This window comes from Chiloscyllium punctatum, chromosome 32 (genome assembly GCF_047496795.1).
Source record: "Chiloscyllium punctatum isolate Juve2018m chromosome 32, sChiPun1.3, whole genome shotgun sequence".
Lineage (NCBI taxonomy): Eukaryota > Metazoa > Chordata > Chondrichthyes > Orectolobiformes > Hemiscylliidae > Chiloscyllium > Chiloscyllium punctatum.
The window spans coordinates 39,780,073-39,806,177 of record NC_092770.1 but is presented as its reverse complement, the minus strand read 5'-3'; the positions used below and the strand labels follow the sequence as shown (position 1 = coordinate 39,806,177).

The 26,105-nt window shown below is 39.5% G+C and overlaps 1 protein-coding gene across 2 annotated transcripts; it reads left to right on the top strand.

Annotated features, from left to right (window-relative positions):
* The first annotated feature begins 123 nt into the window (after positions 1-123).
* Positions 124-25,651, top strand: LOC140458080 (uncharacterized). 2 transcript variants are annotated; one of them, XM_072552133.1, is made up of 5 exons: positions 124-381; positions 971-1,038; positions 3,502-3,846; positions 14,691-14,831; positions 23,062-25,651. In XM_072552133.1, exons 3-5 carry the CDS (start codon positions 3,624-3,626, stop codon positions 24,147-24,149), a joined length of 1,452 nt encoding a protein of 483 aa, XP_072408234.1. In that variant the 5' UTR covers positions 124-381; positions 971-1,038; positions 3,502-3,623; the 3' UTR covers positions 24,150-25,651. The 2 variants fall into 2 exon arrangements, with proteins under 2 accessions (XP_072408234.1, XP_072408235.1); XM_072552134.1 differs by lacking the exons at positions 124-381; positions 971-1,038 and adding an exon at positions 1,737-1,846.
* The last annotated feature ends 454 nt before the right edge of the window (positions 25,652-26,105 follow it).

Below are 26,105 nucleotides of genomic sequence, written 5' to 3'. Positions count from 1 at the left end.
AGTGGTGCTGGAAGAGCACAACAGTTCAGGCAGCATCCAAATCAGGAACAGAGTTGAAAATGTCAGTGCAACACACCCAAACTTGAGCAGCAATTACGTTCCACCCACATTCACAGACGCACAGGAAATTGCTCGGACTCCTTTAGTTATGTGTTGTTCACTTTCACGGTGTTTGTTTTCTCAATAAAGGGATTTTTTTTTAATATAACGCTCCACAAGAGGTTTTAACAGCTCATCGATAATGCCTCAGTAAACCATTTAAAAAAAAATACTATCATTTTTCTTGCGCGTTTGCAGGGCGCGGATGTCGAGAGCAACTTTGGTAATTTTTTCCCAAGTTGAATATTTTCACTCCTAGCGCAGCGGCTCCTGGATTGGAAGGTATGTTTTCTGAAGCTATTGACTTGGCTGTAAGATGAGCAGCTTGTGTCGTTGTTCTGTCTGTGTAGAGAGAGGGTTGGGAGAAGGGTTTTCAGGAAAGGCGGAAAAGCAGTGAGTGGGATTGAGGGGCTGGGAGTGGAGCCGAGCCTGGGATTGACAGCAAGCCCCCGCAAAATGGGAGCTTTATCTTTCTCGAAGAGCCTGTTGTACTGTAGCCCCTAATGTCTTGTGCTCCTGGCCGTGCTAAACCTTCTGATTTGCATTCAGGCCCGGCTGAGCAGTTTGGGGATAAGGTTGTTCAAGCGAACCCTTGCATCACGCCATTGGCGAAGAATCCCGATATCCCGTGCCTTTGGCGTTGAGTTTTTGGATATTGGAGTTAGCAGTTGCAGTGTAACCAATGGCGATGTGGAACCGTGCCCTGATTGTGTTGTGTCTCTCGAGCGATGTCGCATCCTTATAGAATTACAAACACGTGTACCTTCTGAGGAATTTTTACCCCGAACTTTCTTCGTTCTGTGCGGTAATTGCGAAATAATATGTCAAACTGTTTGGTATTGAAACTCCTTTTGCATCTTCTCTGTAACAGGCTGACAGAGCGTGAGCAGAGTACTGAACGTTCAACAATTATTGCTGTGAAGACGGGGTCAGAGACAGGTCTGCAGCACTTTACTGAAACATGTATCATTGACGAATCTCTCTAGTGTGGAATCAGGCCGTTTAGCTATCGATTCCACACCGACCCTCCGAACAGCATCCCATCCACGTTCACACCCCGACCCTATAACTGTAACCCTGTATTTCCCATGGCTAACCCACCCAGTCTGCACATACCTGGTCACTATGGGCAATTTAGCACGACCATCCACCTAACCTGTACATTTTTGAACTGTGGGGAGGAAATCCGGACTACCCGGAGAAAACCAACTTAGACACAGGAGAATGTGCAAATTCCACTCAGATAGTTGCCCCCGAGGCTGGAATTGAGTTCTTGGTGCTGCTAACCACTGAGCCACCTCGGCATCACAAGGGGATTTTTAGTTTCTTGATCATTACTGAGAAAAACATTTCATTCCATGATTGGGGTGTACAAAGTTAAAAATCACACAACACCAGGTTATAGTCCAACAGGTTTAATTGGAAGCACTAGCTTTTGGAGCGCCGCCCGTTCATCACCTGTGATCACAACCACCTGATGAAGGAGCGGCGCTCCGAAAGCTAATGCTTCCATTTAAACATATTGGACTATAACCTGGTGTTGTGTCATTTCATTCCAGATTGATTCATGAATTGAATTTAAATTCCCTGAAATGTTGGGATCTGAACTGGTATTTAACTTCTGCAGGGTATTACTAGTCACAATTCTACATCCCTTCAGCCTGTCATTGGATTGGATCAAGGCCCGTTTGTCTGACGTTACTTTGAAACCATTAGTAAACATCTACCAATATCAATATTAAAATTTGTAAGTATTTCATTGTCCACAACATTGAGGAGACAGAGTTCTAGATTTCTAGCAGCCATTTTGAGAAGAAGTGCCTTCTGATTTCACTCCAATGATTCCTCTAATTATACGACTTGGTCTGAATTGCCATCAGAGGAAAGGTTTTGTATCTGACGAAATCCTCCTTTCCACATTTCCATTTAGATCCCCCTTTAACCTTTATACTTGAGATAAGAGTAATCCACCAAACTCATTTTCAGCCACAGGGCAGTTGGGTTGGTTGGTGCGGGTGTCCCAATCAACCCAACCGCCCCGTGGTTGAACACTGGAGTTTAATTTGGATAACTGCGAGTGATTGCTTTTAGCAAAACAAACAAGGTCAGGATTTACGCAATTAAAAATAAGGCCTTGAGTGGTGTTGTAGAACAGAGGGACCTAGGGGGTTCAGGTACATAATTCTTAGAAGATTGTGTCACAAATAGACAGGGTGGTTAAGAAGGTATTTTTCACACTTGCCTTCATTACTCAGACCTTTTGAGTACAGGAGTTGGGATGTTATGTTGAGGTAGTGTTAGACATTGGTGAAGCCTCTTCTGGAGCACTGTGTCCAGTTCTGTTCTCCCTGTTACAGGAAGAATATAATTAAGCTGGAGAGGGTTCAGTAGAGATTTACCAGTTTGTTGCTGGGAATGGAGGGTTTGAATTGTAAGGAGAGGCTGGAAAGGCTGGGATTTTCTTCACTGGAGCATGGGAGGTTAAGAGGTGACATTCTAAAGGTTTATAAAATCATGGGTACAGATAAGGCAAATGGTGGGTGTCTATTTTTTCAAGGGTGGGGGTGGGGGATTTCAAGAACAGAGGGCATAATTTTAAGGTGTTTAAAGACATGAAGGGCAACCTTTTTACAGAGAAAATGGTTTGTTTGTGGAATGAACTTTCAGAGGAAGTGGTGGATGCAGATATTTCAAAGATATTTGGATAAGAACATGAATAAGGAATGTGTGGAGGGCTATACAATAGGACCAATTTAATCTCATGGTTAATACCTGACTGTAGCTACTATCAAGATAAAAGAAACTCCAAGTTTAAACCCAAGGCTGGACAATACAGATGAGATAAACAGTCTTTTCAGCAATACCATCGATAAGGAGCATAAGCAAGATGGCACAAAATCTGTCAATCTGAGTCCAATCCAAAAGGGGAAATGAAATTGCTTTCTTAGAGTAGTTTTTAGGTTTTTGGCAATGATATCCCATTGTTGTCAACTATGCTGATCCTTAATTCAGTAATTGTTCAGTTGAACTTAGACCTTGACTTGAGTTTATAAGGTATTTGTTTTCAAGCTCTTTAGAGTATTATTTCCTTCCACTCATAGTGAGTGATTTTACTTGTTCGCAAGATTGAAGGTCTGAACCCCAACTGTTCGCTCTCCTCTCAACTGTGTCAAACTTCTTACTTATATCCAATCCAAACACTGTTATTGGGCAGTCACTTTAAATGCTGTTTAACTGCGTGGTTCAAAATGTTGCAGTATTTTGGTCATTGAAGTGTATTGAAACGTTTGATATAAAATTGTTCAGGTTATTGGTAAAGCTTTACAGCTGCTTTTAGATCATTTGAATCATGTATGATTTAAAAGTGACAAATTAATCTTTTTTTTATTTCCAAATTTACAGGACTTGGTTTCCACTGCTTTTTGAAAACACAGCACTCTCCAAACTGCCTAATATTCTGTGTTACTGCACCTAATGTGTGCACAATCATTGTCAATTAAGTGCCTGAGAATTTGTAATTCAATATGTTTTGGCGTCACAGTGGATCATTGCTGTTGTTGCTCTGGGCAATACTGACAAACCACAAGAGTCTATTGCAAGAGTCCAAATGCACTTTCTCAAATAGCATGGATACCATAGTTGACATAAAAATTGCCCTAACAAAAGGGCTGAAAAGCTTGGAACCTTTCCACACTGACAGCTTGGAGGAGTGCCATAATAAGTGCTGTACTGGCTCACCTTTAATAGGTAAGCAATGATTTGTCAAGGTATTTGATATTGTATGATTTATCAGTTTCCACGTGTCAAACAAACGGCCAAAATATTCTTGTGTTTGAATAGCAGAAAAGTGACAAATTGTTCATTGACCAAAACATCATCTGGGTTGGCTAAAATTATTGTCAAGACAAATTGAATGCTATTGTCCTCACCTGTCTCTTGTTTTGAGGATGATATCTAGCCCAACTTGTGATTTTCTGCCATTGGTCTTCATGTGATTGACCAAACTGAATCTTGACCAGCAAAACTTTGGACACAAGGGACAAGGTGCCCCATAAGGTAGTGGGTTTCCGACTAGGGGAATTATTTCCTTTCCTTTTCTCCTCCTGCCACTGCTCTGCCTGATCATTAAATTGTGACTCAAAGCATGAAGCATCTTGCTGGATAAATTGTCACTATTCTGAGCAACTGGTAGCATTAATCGATCATTAATCTCAATGCTGCCTCGCTCCAAGGGGAGCCTCCAACTATCTTTGAAGCATTTGTTTTGCTCTCCTCTGGTTGTTTGAGAGTTGAGAAAACAGGACCTAAAGGGGGGAAGCAGTTTTTGGTGATCTGGGCAATATGTTCAGTATGCCAGAGTTGATTTTGCAGAATTTCTTTTCTGACTGCTTGTGGAGTTGGCTTCAGGAAGGACATCAGCATTGGTTTGATGCATTCTTCCATTGAATCTGGAGGATGTAGTGAAGGCATGGATGGAATTTCTTTAGAGTTCTTATATTTCACTGCAGTAAAATCTTATGACAACAAAAGCTCTGTATATTAAATCTTTTATTGGCTTGTGGAGGGCTCTTGCCAAACACTCATTGTGATTGTTTGTAAAGGCTGAGGTGGTGCTGCTTTTTGAGAAAGGTGACTGCCGAGGTATGCGAAATACTCAATATGTTCTAGATTGTTTTCAACAAATATAGGGGTGGAATAATTGGCTCATTTGATGGGATGATATGAATTTTGCTTTGGCAATATCTAAGCACAAATCAAATGTTTTTGTCGGTAGAATTGAAGAATTTGAAAAGTGGCTTGTGAATCTGGTACAAAGTAGACAAGAGCACTGCAGTCAGCTACAGACTGTATGTCTATGATAGTCTCTTTACTTTTGTCATAGCAACAACTGGGGTTAACGAGTTTTCCATCTAAATGGTGTGATCAGAGGGAGGTTGATCTTTTGAGGTGAATAGACACCAGCAAGTAGATTGTAACTAATGTAACACCTAGGCTGGTAAAATCTTTCACATTTGGGAATGGTATGCTAATAGTCATACCCCCACTGATCCATAAGTTGTTACAAAGTGTATAAAAATTCCAATGATCCCACCAAAATGACCAATTTGCTTGGCTGCCTGTTACCCAAGACAAATGCTAACCACATCAGGTCTCCTCAGTAACAGTTAAATAAAATTTATTTATTTTAATACTTAACTTTAAGAACCGTAAAAAGAAAAGATTCCTGATTTTTGAAACTTAAATGATACCCTTTCAACCCCCAAAAATGTACAATTGAGACAGACAAAAGACAACTAGTTTAACGTTTGAGTGGAAGAAAGAATAGAATGGATAAACAAAATTTCCAAAGATCGAAAGTCCAGACCAGAAGGTGGAAAGTCCTTTTTCATGTATGATCTTCTGATTTTTTGCACTGATGTGGCATTGTTATCTATATGATGGTGGTCTTCCTTCAATTCAGTAAACTTTAATCTTTCCCTGTATAAATTATTTCTTTTCAGCTTTCTGGGGTTTTCTAGCTATTTTCCTACACAGAGAAGGAAAGAGAATGTTGTTTGCAGACTGGATGTTTTCACTCTCTACTGCTCTGTGCACTTGCTTTTTAACCCGCCTCAGCGGAACCAGTCAAAATGTTGGTGCCGAGCAAAGTTTTCTTAACTCAAAAGATTCTTGGTGTCATTTGGTTTCAAAGTCCTCTCCTTTTGCTTCCAAAAAAACAACATACGGCACAGCTTAACAATGTGCAACACTTGTTTTTCAAGTTACAGAACTTCCTTGTTTTTCACTTAAAGCAGTCCAACTTCTATTTCCATCTATGCTCCAAAAAATTGAAAACTATGTGGCCTCTTGCAAAAGAGAATATTCCGATAATACTCAGCAGATCAGGGAGCATCTGTGGAGAGAGACATGGAGGTAATGTTTCAGGTTAATTCTATCTGTCTGTCTTGCACAATAGAAGTGAAATGTGGTGATGTCACTGGACTAGCAATCCAGACTCTCGGGCTAAAGCTGTGGAGACATGAGTTCAAATGTCAGCTCGTATTTGAATTCAAAGATTAAATTTTGAAAAAAAGCTTGTCTCAGTAATGGTAACCATGAAATTATCCCTTTTAGGTTTTTGAGTGAACAGTGACAACACAGGAAAGCTATAAGGTGACAGGAAACGACAGGGCAGCCAGTTCGGGTAAGGTTTGACCAAAGATTGATTGGGTGTCAGGAACTTACCTTCAGGACAGGAATGTGGAGATGGCTGAGATAGCTTCAGCTTCACCAGGAAATAAAATCAGAGACTTTTCTGTGAAGTCAAAGGTTGATTGATAGTTAGGTTTGTAGTACTAGTAAGTGCGTAAGTGAGGCTGACGACTACATGCATAAAGCATTCCAAGAGGTGGTTATGCTGCAGATCAGGAACACACAGGCAGAATGAGGATGGGTAGCAACCATGCCATTCAGGAGAACCAGGCAGGGAGCACAGCAGCTCCCTGAGGACCTGGTTGTGAATCAGTTTTCCATTTTGAATACTAGAGAGGATGTTGGGTCCCTGGAGGAGTGCAGTCAGAGCCAAGTTTGTGGAACCATGATAGACTCAGCTGTACAAGAAAGGAGCAAGTAAAGAGCGGTAATTATAGGGAATTTTTTAGTTCCAGCAAGAGGCAGGCATTTCTTTTGGCAATAAACATGATTCTAAGATGGTACATTGCCTCCCAAAACTAGAAGGCAAATGTTTAAGGTGAAAAGAGAAAGATTTAAAAAGGACCTGAGGGGCAACATTTTCACATAGAGGGTGATGCATGTATGGAATGAGCTGCCAGAGGAAGTGCTAGTTACAATAGCTATAAGACATTTTGGACAGGTAGATGGATACGAAAGATTTAGAGGGATATAGGCCAAAAATAGGAAATGGGACTAGTTCAGTGTAGGAAACCTCATTGACATGGATGTGTTGTTGTGCTGTTTACCTCTATGACACAGGGATGTCATAGAGCAGCTACACAACATTGTTCTGGGGGAAGGTGAACAGCCTGAAGTTGTGATCTATATTGATACCAATAACTTGGCAAGAAAGGGAATGAGGCCCTGAAAGCAGATTTGTAGCAATCTAGGAAAGAAACTTAAAACCAGCTCCAACAATACACAAGAAGCTTGGTGTCGTCCAGGACAAAACAACCCGTACTTTACATTGGCACTCCAATGACGAGCATCCACTCCCTCCACCACTGACACTCAGCCCTGCAGAAATTCACCAAAGATCCTCAGACCTCTTACAACTAGAAGGACATGGGCTGCAGGTAATTGGGAACACAACCACCTTCAAGATCTCCCCAACCACCCCCCATCACCACCACCCACCCAAGCCACTCACCATCCTGACTTGGAAATATATCACTATTCCTTCACTGGCACTGGGTCAAAATCTTGGAATTCCAACCATAATGGCATTGTGGGCCAACCCACAGAAGGTGGACTGCAGCGGCTCAAGAAAGCAACTCACCATCACCTTCTCAAGGGCAACTAGGGGAAGGCAATAAAATGCTGGCCAACCAGCAATGCCCACGTCCCACAAAAATGAATTAAAAGGAATTACTCTCAGTTGTACATGCTATTGAGGTTGGAAGCAGCTGAATAAGCAATTAAATACATGACTGGAAAGCGGGTCTAGGGGGCAAGGCATCAGACTTCTGAGGCATTAGGTCTGGTGCTGTGGAAGGTGGTATCTGTGCAAACATCATATATCTGAGCAAGATTGGGATGAATATTCTCACTGAGGTTCGCCAGTGCAGTGGGGAGGATTTATGCAAGAGGGGCGTGGAACCCAGCGGGCAGATTCCGATAGAACAAATTCTGAACAGGGAGGGGAAGACAGAAAATTAGTGAATGACTCTGCAAGATGAAGAAAGCACAAATTAAAAAGTATACAGCACAGAAATTTGGCAGCGTTAAATATGTAAATACAAGGGATATGGCAAATAAAATCAAATGAGCTGAGGGCACAGTTAGACATATGGCTGCATCCTGGCTTAAAAATGAACAAAAGTGACACCTCAACATCACTGGATATAGTCTTCAGGTAGGGTAGATGGGGACAAAAATAGTGGGGGTGTAAAAATTGGTTAAAAAGTTATTAACAGCTGTACGGATGATAGAAATACTAAGTTAATCCATAGGAGTCAAACAAAGAAATAAAAAAGGGGCAGCCACACTGCTCGGAGTATACAATATAGACCCCTAAGTGGTGGGAGGGAGATTGAATATATATTTGTTATTCTATGTCTGAGTACAAAACCAATAGGGCAATAATAGTTAGAGACTTATGGGTTGCATCTTAGGATTTTACAGAAATAATGGATTCAATGATTGCAATCTTCTAAGAATCCTGAGATTATGGAAAGGTTGCAGAGGTTTGGAACATTGCCAGTGTAACACCCTAATTCAAAAAGGGAAGGAAACAAAATCATTTAACTTTCAGCCAATTATTATCTGTCATTGGGAAAATTCATAGAGTGTAAGAGTAGATCAATTAGAAATACACAATATAATCTAGCAGAGTCAGAATAACTTTATGAAAGAGAAATCATACGAACAAATTTATTAACATTCTTTGAGGAAGTAACAGAATAGATAAAGGGGAACCATCAGATATTGGGATTTTCAAAAGGTGTTCAATAGGTATCACACAAAGGGCTACTTAATAAGGTAAGAGGCTATGGTTTTGGGGTAGTATATTCACATGGATGCAGGGTTGATTAATAGAAGACAGAAGTTTGGGACAAAGGGGCCTTTTTCAGGATGGCAACCTATAATGAGTCAAGTGCCACAGGATTCAGTGCTGGGGTCACAATATAAATTAATGACTTGGATAGCCAAGTTGCGGACGACATAAATACGTGGCAAGGTAAGTGAAGAGAATGATACAGTTCATGCAGGGATAGAAACAGGTCAAGTCAGTGGGGAAAAAAAACATGGTAGATGGAAAGTGATGTGAGAAAATATGAGGTTGTGTGTTTTAGCATGAAGAATAGAAGAGATGACTATTAATTAAATGGAAAAGATTGAAAAAAACTGTACATATAGGGATTTGGATGTCCTCATGCATGAATCACAAAAAGCTAGCAGTAAGTTCAGGGGATAATCGGGAAGCTGAATAGACTGTTGGCCTTTAAATTCCATTCCTTTCGAAATAGAAATAGGGAGTCTTGCTAAAATTATATAAGGCACTAGTCTGACCACATCATGAATACTGTGAACAGTATTTGTCTGCTTATCTAATGAAACATATACTGGCATTGGTGGCAGTCCAGAGAAGGTTCTTTAGGTTGATCCTGGTTTTGGATAGATTTTCTCATGAGGGGATGTTGAGTCAATTGGACTTCTTGTAGTTCCAAAGAAGCAGAAAAGACCTTATCAAAAAATATTTGTTGGGTGCTTAATGGGTAGATTTGGAGAAATTGTTACCCTTTGAGAAGGCAGGACCAGACAGCATAATCTGAGTGAGGGGTCACCCATTTGAGATCGAAATGAGGCAGAGGTTTTTCTCTGGGGGCAGTGAATTTGTGGAATTCTTTACTGAAGAGAACTTTAGTGGCTGGGTTATTAAGTATATTCAAGACTGAGATAGATATTTTTAATCAGAAAGGGAATCAATGGTCATGGTGAAAAGGTGGGAAAGTAGAGTTAAGCTTATTAGAACAGACATGATCTCATTGAATAGAAGAGTAGATTCATTACCCGAATAGCTTATTTCTGCTCCTATGTATTATGTGGTTATTGACTTTAACCTTAAATTAAGTACGATATGAACATTGGAAAGGGTACAGAGTCTTGAACAGTATCCAAGAGAATCTGTTTAGCCAGCATGTTACAATTCCAAAAAGAAAGATTGTAATTCTATGTTTAGTTTTAAGAAATAAAGCTAAGCAGGTCGATTTAAGTAACGTTGGCTGACCGTTAAAGATATACTGTATTTAGATTTAGCATTATTATAGCAAAAGATAAAGATAGAATAAAAGTTGCAAACTGGGGAAAGATAAATGTTACAAAACAGGGGGTGTTCTGGTGATAATGGACTGTGAACTAAGTAAAGGAAAACTGTAGAAGGCATTCAAAAGGGAGATTCCATAGGCACAGTGTAAACTTGTACCCGCAAAGATAAAGGTCCAGTACTGCTAAATGTAGATCCTCCTAGTTTTACAGATACAGAAGTAAAGTGATCATAGGGGTGCTCTCACATTAAAGAGAGACAACGAATGGTGGATTTACCTTAGAGTCAATACATCTCAGGCAAGGGGAGAGGTTGATATGGAGAGTCCTTCATGGTAACCCCAGCCAGTGCAGGAATTGAACCCATGCTGCTGGTATCACTCCTGCATCACAAACCAGCTGTCTGGCCAACTGAGCTAACCAACTCACAAAACATACAGGATGAAACAAAACAGAAGAAAGCTTATGACAGTCACAATTAACTTAATACTGTAGAAAACCTAGGAGACTATAAAAAGTACAGGAGTAATATCTGGTCGGCATGCACGAGTTGGACTAAGTATGACTCTATGAAGTAAGAAAGAAAATTAAGAAAGCAAAGAGAGAATACATTGTCAGGTAAAATCAAGGAAACCCTAAAAACATTTTATCAGTACATTAAGAGCATGAGGATAACTAAGAAAGGGGACTAAATGTATAAAGTAACTTCTGAATGGATGTCGACGATGTGCACGGGGTTCTTAATAGTTATTTTGTCTCCACCTTCATGGAGGATGGGAATAAAGCAGACATTCTAGTAGACATTCCCTTGCTATTTGTTGTATGATCTGGTCTTAAATATTGCAGTCATGATTGGGTAACTTGCAGATCACACAAATATTGGCTGTAGAAGTTAATAGTCAAGAAAATACTTTTGACTCTAGAATTACATCAATGGTTTGTTTGAGCAGGCGGAAATGTGACAAATAAAATTCAGTTCCAGAGAAATGTAAGGTAACGCCTTTGGGAAGGGCAATCAAAACCAAGGAATACACCATTGGTGGGAAGATATTGAAATAGGTAGAAGAAGTTTGCAGATGACACCAAAATTGGAGGTGTAGTGGACAGCAAAGAGGGTTACCTCAGATTACAACAGGATCTGGACCAGATGGGCCAATGGGCTGAGAAATGGCAGATGGAGTTTAATTCAGATAAATGCGAGGTACTACATTTTGAGAAAGCAAACCTTAGCAGGACTTATACACTTAATGGTAAGATCCGAGGGAGTGTTGCTGAACAAAGAGACCTTGGAGTGCAGGTTCATAGCTCCTTGAAAGTGGAGTTGCAGGTAGATAGGATTGTGAAGAAAGTGTTTGATATGCTTTCCTTTATTGGTCAGAGTATTGAGTACAGGAGTTAGGAAGTCATGTTGCGGCTGTACAGAACATCAGTTAGGCCACTGTTGGAATATTGCGTGCAATTCTGGTCTCCTCCTTATCGGAAAAGTGTTGTGAAACTTGAAAGAGTTCAGAAAAGATTTACAAGGATGTTGCCAGGGTTGGAGGATTTGGTCTACAGGGAGAGGCTGAACAGGCTGGGGCTGTTTTCCCTGGAGCATCGAAGGTTGAGGGGTGACCTTGTAGAGATTTACAAAATTATGAGGGGCATGGATAGGATAAATAGACAGTCTTTTCGCTGGGGTCGGGGATTCCAGAACTAGAGGGCATAGGTTTAGGGTGAGAGGGGAAAGATATAAAAGAGATCTAAGGGGCAACTTTTTAACGCAGGGGATGGTACAGGTATGGAATGAGCTGCCAGAGGAAGTGGTGGAGGCTGGTACAGTTTGCAACATTTAAGAGGCATCTGGATGGGTATATGAATAGGAAGGGTTTGGAGGGATATGGGCTGGGTGGGACTCAATTGGGTTGGGATATCTGGTCGGCATGGATGGGTTGGACCGAAGGGTCTGTTTGTGCTGTACATCTCTATGACTCTAAGTCAGCACTTGAAGTGTATGCCCGTGGGTTCTTTAAGGTGTCAGGACAGATGTATAAGATGAAAAAGAAATCCAGAGGATTTCTTGCCTTTACTGGACAAGGTATAAAGTGCAAAAGCAGGAATGAAATGCTGGAATTGCAAAGAATGGTGCTTAGGTGACTGTTGGAATTCTGGTTGCTACATTAGAGGAAGGACATAAGCAGTCTGAAGAGAGTGCAGAGGAGACTTAAAAGATATTGCTAGGGCTTGAAAATTGCAGCTATGAAGAAATATTGGATAGACTTAACTGAGCTGTACAAAATTATAAAGAGCTCAGTTAGATCTGAAAGACCTGCTTCTCCTACTGAGAAGACTGCTTTTCCTGATGAAGGGCTTGTGCCCGAAACGTCCATTTTCCTGCTCCTTGGATGCTGCCTGACCTGCTGTGCTTTTCCAGCACCACTCTAATCTTGACTCTAATCTCCAGCATCTGTAGTACCCACTTCTGCCTGCTTCTCCTACAGCCAAAGGAGAAGAATATACCATTTATCTGGAATATGGAAGGCAGAGCAACCAGATTCCAGAGTGTGGATACCACCAAATTACTCAGAATTATCACTTTTTGGATTCATTTATCTATGTCTCTTGTGAAAAGTAGTGAAGATCTGACGATGTAAATTATTATTCTGGAATTTTTGCTTGATTGCAATGGATTTTTTCAAGTAATTTGGTCAAAACTGGTGTAAACTGCTGCAAAGAGTTGTGAAATCAAATTACATTCCACACAACTAGAATTTCCACAATTTATTGCACTAGTTGCAAAACTATTATAATAGTACCAGACTGTTCCACTCTTACCATTGGAAGTTCCTACTAATCGTGCTCATTGGTGGGTCTCTGAAAAGGCTCTAAAAGTTACTAAGAAACTGGTGCCTGTTCCAACAGATTATGAAAACTATTTAAAACTTTTTTAAGTCACTTAAAATCAAGTTACTACAGTTGGTAAGTTGACACTCTGATTTAAAAGGCATTTAAAATCTTGTGTTTTAACACCTGCTTAGCTGTATTAATTAAACTTTATGAATTAAACAGTTATCGTTCGGATGCTGCCTGACCTGCACCACACTCTCGACTCTGATCTCCAGCATCTGCAGTCGTCATTTTCTCCCAGTTTCCTTTTTTCATGTAGTTTAATACTAATTTCGTACAGGAAATGTTTCATGGAAATGCAGTTTTTTTTTAAAAAGAAAGAGTTTCACCAATTACATTATGTTGGTATGTTGAAGGAGTAACTTTACGCAATGATTCAAAAAGTAAATTCAACAATAACTTACATTCAAAATGCAATTGTGGACAAATAATCTTGTGTAAAGGTTAAGTCACCATAGTCCTACCAGACCATAGGACTGCTCTCTCAGAGAGAGATGACTTGGTGCTTTAAACTGAGGGTCATCTTGCCTCAGGCAAGGGGAGAGGTTGAGAAGGAGAACTCTTCAGTCAGTGCAGGAATTGAACCCGCACTGTTGCCATTACTCTACATTGCAAACTGACCATCTGGCCAACTGACTCCCTCCTCCAAAAACCTGTGTGCCATTCTGACAAGTAGCAGCATCACAGAGTATATTCATTGAACTCCATTTGGGATTTTGTGAAGTGACTGGATGTATCCTGTCAACTCTGCTCAGAATCATTTGGCAATTATAGTACAAAGAAGATCCAAAAAAGATTTTGTTCTGGAGCACTAGATTCAGTGGGAATGAGAGCTGATGAAGATCTTATGCTTGAAACGTTGACTCTCCTGCTCCTCAGATGTTGCCTGTCCAGCTGTGCTTTTCCAGCGCCACACTTTCCAACTCTGATCTTCAGCATCTGCCGTCCTCACTTTCTCCTCCAGAGCTACCCACAAATGTTGTTAGCTGTCCATCTCTTTTCATAATCTGTCTTTGCTTTTCATATCTTCTTTTCCCCACGTCTGCTCTGAATCTTCTAAATGGAGCATAGTTTTCAACTGTGTTCTCCAGTTCAGACATTTCATCCCCTAGCCCATCCCATCCCAACCTGAGAACTGTCACAACTAATGGCAATGTACCAGCTGGTTGCCATTCCATGCCCAATGGTGGCAAACAGCATTGAGACTCACATAGTTCACTGGTTGGATTCAAACATTGACCAGAACTCAAAATCTACCTTGATACATTGCTGATCTATTCTGCTGGTTGCTTGTCCAACAGTCAGTGAGTCAAAATTCTGGAACTCTCTCCCTAACCATACTGTGGCCAACTTGCAGCAAATGGACTGCAGCAGTTCAAGAAGGCAGCTCATTCTGAAAGCAAATTAGGGATGGGCAATAAATGTTGGCCAAACTAATGATGGCACATCCCATGAATTAACTTTTTAAAAAGTTAAAATCTCCATTGCAATAAGTCCAATGGTTCCTGGCCAACTTTCATCTCCAAACCTTAAGATGACAGATAATGGTTTAGTGTGATATCTGTAGGAAACTCAGAAAATGCAGATTCTTTACTGTTTTAGTCTGATATTCTACCACTGGCTTCATTTGCTCTGCTTACCTTAATAGACCGGAGTGCTGTGGATGAATTAAAATAATATAGATGTTTGATGAACTAAACGTTTTATTTTTCTGTTTTAAATGGAAGGAGAAAACCTGTGCAATTTTATGACGTTTAATCGAAGAAATAATTCATCTTTTCAAAATTGCTACCTTTTCTACTGTCCAAACAAAGATGCTTGTCCATTGATGTCTTCAGAAGGATATGTAAGCCACTTTATACAAAGAGGTAACTTTGTCATTTGGTTTTATAGACTACTGTATGATTGAAAATGTGTTAAATTTAATTTTTAAAATACATTTAGATACAGTAAGCAAATGTAATATATCTGAATGCAAGCCAGAATAAAAACAATTAATTGAGGAAGGGATGAGAGGAGAGGTGACCCAGATAAATTGCCAAGAAAAACTGGAAGGGAACAATGGGCTACTTTTAAACAATGGTTAGATCAGGTACAGTGGAAATAACATTCACATGAGGGAAAAGTTTGGATAAACAAATGTAAAGTGAAGTAGAAAAAGGATGCATAAAGAAGATGCCAGTTGGAGAACACAGTTGAAAACTATGCTCCATTTAGAAGATTCAGAGCAGAAGTGGGGAAAAGAAGATATGAAAGGTAAAGATAGATTATGAAAAGAGATGGACAGCTAACATACAAAGGCATCCCAAATTCTTCTTGATATATTAATAGGGAAAGGATGATGAAAGGAGGGAGCAAGGCTGATTAGAGACCTAAAAGGGAGTGTACAAGTGGAGACCGAGACTTTCCTGAGGTATTCGATGATTATATCTGACTTCACTGAGAAAGAAGATATTGCTCAGGTCAGTATGGAAGAGGAAGAAATTAAAGCCCTAAATGGGCTTAAAATTGACAGAGAAAGACAATGGATATTTACAGTTGCTAAGCCACGAGGATTAGCTAAGACACAGTCCGGACACAGAGGGATATGAAAGTGAACATTAGAGTTACTGGCCCAATCCAGGAGTGGTGCATGAGGATCGGAGCATTCATGAAAGGGTGTATCAGTAAGGTCAGCAAGTACAGGCTTGTTAGTTTAACCTTGGTGGCAGGGAAGCTCATGAAATGACAACATAGGACAAAATTAACAGTCACTTGGGCAAATGTAGATAAATTAAAGAATGCCAACATGAATATGTTCTGCATATTAATAAGCTGATTATTAATAAACTAATTTGTTTGAGGTTTTGAAAAGGTAATGGTGTTAATGTGGATAATGCAGACAATGTGGGGTAAATGGACTTCCACAACGCACTTCATAAAGTACCACATAGCAGGCTTCTCAGCCAATTAGATTGAATGGAATAAATGGAACCAGGGCAACGGGGATATGAAATTGGCTGAAAGAAAACCGAAATTAATGGTGAACATTGTCTTTCAGACTAAAGAAAGGCTTATAATGCAATTCCCAGTTTCATTTTGGGTCCTGGCTTTCTTTGATAAATATTAACGACCTACACTTGCATGTGCCTGGAACAAATTTCAAAATGTGTGGATGACACAAGCTTGGAAACGTAAACTATGATATGGTGTTCAATTTTTAATAAGACATAGGCTGGCATAATAGATGGATAATAGGCAAAAGAAATGTGAAATGAATCCTTTCAGTAGAAATAACTAGGAAAGGCAAAACTAAACAAAAGGTACAACTTTAAAGTTAGAGTAGATGTAGAGGGACCAAATGTATGCAAGGCAAGTTGAGAAAATGCTTATTAAACATACAGGATCCTGAGCTTTATAAGTAGGAACATACAGTACAAAAGCAGGGAAGTTATGATAAACCTACATAAACCATAGGTTTGGTCTCAAGTGGTGCTCTGCTCCATTTCTGGATACTTCACTTTAGGAAGGATGTGAAGACATTAGAAAGGGTGCAGAAAACATTTGTGAAATTGGTTCCAAGAGTAAGGAACTTCTGTAATGTGAATGAACTAGAGAAATTGGGGATGTTACTCTTAGAGAAGAGCAGATTAGAAGGAGATTTGGTTGCAGTGCTCAAAATCATGAGGGATCTTGACTGAGTAAAAAGGACTTATATGTTCCTGTTGGCTGGAGGATTTACCAATCATTTTCAATAGCGATGTGGAAAAAGTGTTTGTATATAAGAAGTCATTAGGATCTGGAAAATATTGCCTGAGAGAGGCAAATTCAATTGAGGCCTTCAAAAGAGAATTCGATAATTCAATCCAGAAAAAAATGTGCAGGACAATGAGGAAAGGGTGGTTAAATGGGAGTAGATGAGTTGCTCTTGCTGGGAGGCAACACAGACATTAGGCCATGTGATATCTGCAGCATACAATTCTGTTGGTGCAATGTCTTTGATGATAAATTTGACATTTTTTTAAGGGTACAGAAATGTCATTGTGATGAATATAGCGGTTTATTACGCCTTACCTTGCTACCTTTTTGTTAGATTTCCAACATGATTAAGTTAGAAATGGATGTTATTACATGTTGTTTCACTTCTGCATTATAGCCAGTGAAGGTAACTGACAGCATTTTGAAAATTAATGTTAAAAGTACAATAATATTATCTGCTATTCATATTTGTGAATAATATCACTTCAATTTCATTTTTAAAATATCATTAAAGAATTCCTATGACCATCTGTTTAGCGACATTGTAAATTTATCCATTCATATTAAGTTAGATTTCTAGCAAAATAGTAATATTGTCCTTTTTATTGTCAGGCTTTCTCCCAGTCACCATTATTCCTGTAATTGACAAATGAAGGCCCATGACCTTTATGAATGAAGTAGAACCCTTTTCTAGGCCATAGTTGAGATGTTTCAGTGGCAACACCAGAGACTTGCATTTATTTTGTGCATTTAAGGTGTCCTGAGTGAGTTACCAATCAAGAGTAAGAACTAATAACTTATTCATATCACAATGATATACCACAAATAACATTGAATATCCGCTGTGTGCTGTTGGGAATAGATTTTATTCCTAGCACTCTAGCTGGAGACAGGGTGTAGGGGACCAGATGCTTGAGTGAATTGTATCTGCACACATTTTAGAGTTTTTTCTGGTTGGCTGCATTTAATATGCTTGACTGCTTGCAAACGTTTTTGTGCCCTGGCCTCATTAAGTATCGGTATTTAAATTAAATCTGAATTCACTTTCCTAGGATTTGTGCCAGGTTTCTTTCTCTTAATTTATAAAAACCCACTCAGGCTTGACATTTGCTTTCATAAACAATGGAGTTGGCCTGGATATTTCATTGGCCAAACAGTCACTATGCCAGCATAGATAAGAGTCGTGAATGGGATACCTGTGGAATCTAGCAGATGTCAAAGGAACTGGAGATTCCTATAGGCAATTCCTTTATACATGCAAACCTCCAAAGCTCTCCTTGGAGAAGAGGGTTCTGGTCAAATTAAGTAAAATAGTTACTTAGGAAAAAGACAATTAAGTACATAGTCTAACTCCTAAGCTATGATTCAACAGACTCTATACTGCACACCCCTGTTACGGACCAGACCAAACCCCCTAAAACATGCCAAAGAAATAGCCTAGACCCTAATGTTTTCTTATATTTAAGTTATATGTAAGGCATTGTATTCCAGATGCAATTGATCAAACTATTCAACTTTTAAGCAAAATACACTTTATCCTTACACTACAGTTAAAATACAGACAAATAGAAATAAAAAGAAAGAATTGGTTTAACTGTAACTCTCTCAAAATACTTAACAAAGTAGTATACATATTAACTACTATTGATTAGCTGTTCCAATATAGCAGTAAACACCTTCAGCAAAGGCAAATTCAGCAAAACAGATCTCCCTTCCTTGATTTCCAGATCAGGAGAAAGGAAATAATTGCAAGCAGAAAAGAGAGAACCGAAGCTTTTTGCAGCAGCAAAGAGCTGAATCTTCCTCTGAAATCCCAGTTTACCAACTGCAAGCAAACCCTGGGTCGTGTGTGTCTGACTGCTCCCCCCCCCCCCCCCCCCCCCATTCATGCTTCTTTAACAACCAAAACTAGCAGCAGACAGCAACGGACCAGGTTTACAATGCTTGCTTTCAAACGAAACATGGCAGAATAAATCCTTGTTAAAGGCACATCTTGTAACACTCCCATCCGCTTCTGGCCACTTACAACCTCCACACCTGGATCTGATAATCCCCAGGCACCAGTCCAACTCTGTTCCCTATCCATCAGTTCTGACCCACCACCCTTCACGATTTGTCCCAGCCACATCATGAACATTACATTTACCTTGTCATTTTGCACCCTGCAACAGTACCCACCTGGCACCTTAACCCCTAGTCAGCTGGCACTTGCTACTTATCTGGCAACCTATTCAACTCCTGGCACCCTGTCCTCTCTCCAACTGGCACCCTATTTACCTGGCACTCTACCCACCTAACATCTCATTTAACTGGCACCTTACCCTGTTCACATCTGGCATTCTACTTAGCAGTCATCCTGGCACTTTACCCAGCTGCTATCCTACTTATCTGGAACCCTGTCCCCTTGACCCATCTTATGTCAGACTCTCCCAGCACTCTATCATCACACTTACCTTTTGAGAGCACCTGTCAAAGTAGCTGTCAAGACCTTTTAAACTTCCAAATTTGGCAGCTGACGACTGTGAATGACAAGCATGACTTTCCTTCTTAATGTTCTATACTATGAAAGAACTATCAGAGTAAAAATATGGCACCATGTTTCTGAGGGAGCCCTGAATGGAATCTTCTCTTAAAAATGCAGAGCTGCCTTCTTTCATTAAAAAGTAGGGCTAGAGTAGAAATTTGTATGAGACTGCCGCTTCACAGAAAATCTGATGCAAAGTCTTAAAGGTGATTTGGTTGTTTCAGTGTTTACAGCACCCTTTTAGTACTTCTGTTGAAATTTATAAGTTTTTATAGCAGAAGTATTCTAAATTTTCTTAGGTACGGGGATGGTGCTCAAGAATGAAGGATTTCAAATGTTATAGTCTTGTTCAAAAAACAATGTTGGGAATAAAACAGCAGCTGCAGGCCAGTTGGTTTATCTGCAGTGATGGCAAAGCTTTTATAAACAATCCAGAACAAAATTAACAAGGTCCGTTAGAGAAATATGAAATATGGCACATATTGGTTAGGGGAAGATCATATTTATCTAACCTGATTGAATTTTTTTTGGTTTTAGTAGCAATGAGTGTAAATGGAGTTAATATGTATAATATGATGACATACCTCCAAAAAACATTTGATAAAGGACAAATGCTATTCTTAATCTATATTAATGACTTTGACTTGAGAATGCAAGGCACAATTTCAAAATATGCAGAAGCCACAAAATAGCGTTTATGAACCGTGTTAAGTATGTGATTGTCTTCAAGAGAATATAACAGGCAAGTAGAACAGATGGACGAGTTGGAGATGAATTTAATGCAGAGAAATGTGAAACAATACGTTTGGTAGGATAAATGAGGAGAGATAATACAAAAATAAAAGATGCAACTGAAGGGGATATAGGGACAAAGGGAGCTGGGATATTTGTGCATAAATTGAAAGTGGCAGGGCAGGTTAAGAAAATAGCTAAAACATATATGGGATACAGTGGTGTAGAAGATTATGGTGGACACTAATGTCTTAATCTATATATGAAGATATAAATTTGAAGCAGGAATAGGTTACTCAACTCCTTGAGCCTGCTCTGCCATTCAGCAAGATCATGTCAGATTTGATTGCTTCACATTCCCATATAATCCTGACACATTTTTGCCACTTACTTATCAAGAATCAACTTAACACTGCATTAGCAAGTTCAGACCTCCTACTTCCACGTTTTGAGGAAGAGTTCCAAAGACCCTCAACCTTCTATGAGAAAAACATGCTCCTCAGCTCTGTCTTAAATAGTCTACCACTTATTTTTAAACTGTGTCCTTGGTTCTCGATTCTCCCACAAGAGAAAATGCCTTTTAATCATGCAGACTGTCACATTGTAGGATCTTGTGTGTTTTAATCAAGTTGCCTCTTACTCTTCTAGACACCGACAGGTACAATCCTGGTCTGTCCAATCTTACCTTATAACCTGCCCATTCCAGATTTTAGTCTAGTAACTCTTCTCTGAAATGCTTCTGACACATTTACATTCTAAATAGGATGACCAATACAATACACAATATTTTAGATGTGATCTCACTAGTGCCTGTATTCAAATTCCCTGTAAAGCATTCTATTAACTATCCTAATTACTTGCTGTCCCACCATACTATTTTTTCAATATTTTATGCAAGTCATCAGCAAGATTCATCTGTATTTCTGAACGCTGAAATCTCTCATCATGAAATGATATACTCCTTTATTAGTTGCCCTACCAAGATAGACAATTTTACAGTCTCCCACATTATATATGTTACATATCTTTGATCACTTGCCCGACTTAGCTATATCCCCTTTTAATGTCCTTATGTCTTTTTCACAACTTAATTGTCTACATATCTTTGTGTCATCAGAATACTTAGCAACCATATTTCGGTTCACTGCATCCAAACCATTTGTAAGATATAAAAAGTAAAAGGTTGAAGACTCAGCACTGATCCCTGTGGCACACCTCTGATTACATCCTGCTAACTGGAAAAGAGTTCATTCAATCGATCATTCCCCGTTTATTTAATTTCCTATTAGCTAGCGAATCATCTGTCCATGCCAATACATTAGCCCTTAAACCACAAGACTTTAATTTCCACAGTAGGTTCTAGCACTTGAGTATAGTGCACCAAACGTTTCACCTTTATTCACAGCATGTTAATTCCTCAAAAAATCTCCAATAAATTGGTAAATGATTTTCCTTTTTATATGGTCTTGTTAATGCTGCCTGATTACTTTAAGCAGTTCCACGTGCCTTACTATAAAATCTACATAGGTCTGTTCTTTTGCTTGTCCATGTTCGATCATGTCACATGTTGTCCCCTTATGACATCATTGCATGACATAACACAGAATGTGGGGAGACGATGAACAAGTAGCATTATCATGGGACTGTTAATCCAGAAATTCAGTTAATGATCTGGCGTTCCAGGTTCAAATGCTGCTGGGTCAAATGGTGGAATTTGAATTCAATTTTTAAAAAAATCTGAAATTAAGAATCTCTGACCATGAAATCATTGATTGTGAGAATAAACCCATCTGGCTCACTAATGTTCTTCAGGGAAGGAAATCTGCCCTCCTCACCTAGCCAGGCTTACATGTGACTCCAGGTCCCCAGCAATTTGACTCTCAACTGCCCTCTGTGAAATGGTCTACCAAGCCATTCAGTTGTAAAAAGCAGTACAAAGTCTCAACAAGGAAATGAAATCAGATGGGCCACTTGGCATCAGCCTAGGTACCAGAAAAGACGACAAAACCATCGGCCCTGTCAACACTGCAGTGTCATTCTTACTAACATCTGGGGTCTAATACCAAAATTGGAAGAGCTAACTCAGTCTAGGCAAGGAACAGCTTGACATTATCTGTAAGGTGTGATTCCATGAATATGTCTATGTCCCAGACACCATCATTACCATCCCTGGATATGTCAGGACAGACCCAGCAGAGATGGCGGCACAGTGGTATACATTCGGGAGGGAGTTGCTGTAGGAGTCCTCGACATTGACTCTGAACCCCATGAGATCTCGTGATTTCAGGTTAAACATGGGCAAGGAAACCTTGTTTGATTACACGTACTGCTCAAGATCCTGCACCATATATTGCAAAAACTTAAGCCTCCAGTTCATTGCACCAGGGCCTAATCTCTTAACATTGCTAGGTTATTCAACCAGGTTCGATCATGTCAAAAGCAAGAAACTAAGTTGACTGTAGTGCCACTCAAGGTCCATCAGCTTGTGAGCTAATGTGGCATAGAATACAAAGTAAATCTTGTACCATTTCATTGCAAAGATTAATACCATCCTGAGCTATGTCCTTGTCATTAGATCATACACCATTCCTCTATCAGGCATATTGCTTAAGTTTTTGCAATATATGGTGCAGGATCTTGAGCACAGAATGAGTTTTCTAGTTCTAATGAAGAAGTAATGACATCTTAGATCTACTCCAAATCTAAAATCCTTACTTAATCTGTTGTCAATCTCTCTGGTAAATCTGACATGAAATAATTAGGTAATCTTTGTCTATATGAGGCTTTATTCCAGGAATTGAGTTGAGAGATAAGAAATTGCACAATTCAGTACTTGAATACCCAATTGTGTCAGCTTTTCTTAAAATTGGGAGAGTTGTCTGTAACTATTATTTCAAATGGGAGTCTTACAGCCTACAGAAAAAGGAACACCTTTTTATCCATTCAGTCTTGCATGAATTTGAACTCAGATCCCAGGAAATTATGTGAACCATTGCAATATGGGAGAATTACTGTCTGAAATTCTTCAATTCATAAAGTTACCATATTTCAACATTTTGTAGCAAAATGCATAAATGTTTCTACTGTATTATTTTCGCTCATAGATTTTGCGAGTATGAAGGAGTTGGATGAGTCCATGAAAGAAAGATTTCCTGACAGAAGGGAACAATCATCAGATCATGGAGTTTCTACTGATCTGCTCAACAATCCAACATCTAATCTTGCTTCTACACCAATAGTCACTACACTCCAAAAGATGACAATGCAGCCAGTGTCTTACTCTACCTATCCAAAAGTTTCCATTTTCCCAGTGACCATGAAACGGTTAACCATGACAAGAACTCACAAAGTGTCAATGGTAGCAATGTTGCTCCGAACCACCCACATGTGGACTACTGACAAATCGAAGACATCTACCATTCTCCCAACTACTCAATCAACAACTGCTCCTGCCTCCCTAGCCAGTCTGCCATTGACTTCTACACAGTTAACAAGAACAAATCACCAGACTCTGCTCTCGATGAACAAAATCCAGCCAATGGCAGTTACCACTCTCCCACAAATTCTCCCAATCACTACCACTCAGACAACAACTACCCTTCCAGTTACTAATACTCAGACAATCACCCTTTCTGCCACCATTGCCCCCTCTCTCCCAGTCACCACTATTTGGCCAACTACCCTCCCAACCACTCTCCCAATCACCACCACTCAGACAACTACGGTCCCAGTCACCACCCCTCAAACAACGATTCTCCCAACCACGCTCCCAGTCACCACCACTCCGACAACAACAACCAAACTCTTGACCACCACCATCCTTCCAAAGAACCTTTTAACCACCCGTAAAGTCTCAATAGCAAAACTGATCCCAAAGAAATCTGAGCAATCCCCCATATCATGGGTTCCAGCTGCAAAAACACCATTCTTTGAGATTATAACTGGAGCAGTAAATAATGGAGGTAACACCATACTGGACCAAAAACCTTTGGAAAGACAGGACAAATTGGGAGGACAAATGGATGATTCAAAAATGAAAATTCAGAGTGGACTTATTGCTGCTTTATTTTTTGGTTTGTTATTTCTAATTGTAGCAATGGTTTTGTTAAGTAAACAGATATCAGAATCCTATAGTAGGAGGCACTATACCAGAATTGATTATCTCATAAACGGAATGTATATAGCTGCATGAGGTAAAGTTGATTAGAAGAATCGACTGGTTTCATTATGAATAATTTATAGAAAAGCCCAGTATAACAAAATCATTTGTCCTTTTTTTTAGAAGTCTTACATAAATATGATTCATTTTCTCTTCTAGCTCTCCTTATTGGATGTGGGGAATAATGTGCAAGCTGCATTTCTGAATAATTAAAAAAGTAAATTTAAATAGTCCATTGACTGGATTACTCACTCCCCTGCTGGTGGCTTTGGGGTATGGATGGCACACAAGTTAAATCCAGCAGGAGGGCTGTCTGCTGCCAATGTAAAACACTGATCTTCTGTTAGGAACTTAGGGGAATCTAAATAAATGGAAAACCAAATAAATGATAAACTTCTAATGCATCATTTGTTGAAAATGCCCATATTTTTCAATAAAACAAAACTGAACAACTAGGCACAGCAATCTTCATTAGAAAGTTACGGAGTATTTGCTTCAGTTCAGTAGCATATAACATTAAGTTGTTTAGGTGCTTACCCCCTTACCATCTACTGAAAGATTGCTGATGGTCAGTACTACTGTTAATTAGTCATGGGAGAAATTACTCTCTTTTGTCACCTTTCCTTCACCCCCCACCCACCCTACCGTAGACTAACATTTGTTTCTGTTCTAGTAAAAGTTAGAGCATGGTGAGGCTCAATTCATTGGATAGTGATCAGAAGTGAGAAGTATGGAAGGATCTGAAAGATATAGTATTGAGTAGTGACTTAAGCACCACTCACTATGATGTTGTACAGACTTTTGCGGGAGTTGGGGGGGAGTTATTGGAGAACAAATTAAGATCTTGAAGGAGTGAGACTCCCCATCTGGGTCTTCCTTTCCACCTCTGAGATGATGCTTCTCACAGTGAAACTTGTAACATAGTTGCTGCCATTACAGTGAATTTCATCTTGTTTAAGACAAGTTCCTCTTCTGATTAGATAACCAAGTGGTTTTCCTGTACAATGCTGGACCAAGCAAGCCGATCAATCCTACCGAGAAAGTAGGCAGTGGCAACAAATCTACCAGATAGCAAACTATAGCAACCTGCTAACCCTCACTCTGAACTTCAATTATTCTTCTAATATAGAAGCAATGGTTCCTGGACACCACCAAAGTTTCAGAATACTGGAAAAGAAGTAATGATCATGTGATGCCAAACTTAAAATTTAATATTTAAATGGTTGGGAGAGGAAGGAAAGATTAAGATGCATAGCAAGAGGTTGTGGAAAAGAATGTCAAAAAAGGGAAGGCTATTCTTAACTCCAATACAGCTAAAATGTATTAATTAAGAGGATGTTATAATTGAATCAGGTGAGGTTGCTGATCTGCTTGCCTCCATGTTATGTCCCATGCAAAGTATAAATTCACTTTCTTGAGTTCTACACTGTAACAAAAAAAGTTGTAAACATGAAAAATATGTAGATCCTATAATTTACATTTTTAATTTATAACTGTACCATAGAATGATAAACTGCAAATTAAAATTTCCCCTAGTATGCTGAGATAACAATCTGGGTTATTTAATTGTGGGCAGGGAGACTGAGTGTACACTGGATATTTCCCCACACTCCTGTGTAAAGGAAATTTCTACTTGAGCTGCTTTACCATGAAGAAGGGTTTTTGTTTTGTGATTCTAACATTAGGAACTTGTTTAATGTACATGGAAAAAATAACGGCAAGGATTATTAAGCCTTTGTCAAGGTTTTTGTGCTGCTGCCTGTAATCAATGGTCAAACTGAGTACCGAGTACTAGATGTAGAAATAGAGACCATTTAGCTCCATGGTCTCAATGACTAATGTGTCATTCAGAATAATGCCAACAGCACGGGTTGATCCCTGTGCTGGCTGAGCTACACTTGGAACCTGCATCTGAGAATAAAACTGCGTGGCAAATACGAACTGAAAGAAATGGCTTAAGATAAAATATCAGCAATGAGCCATGGACTG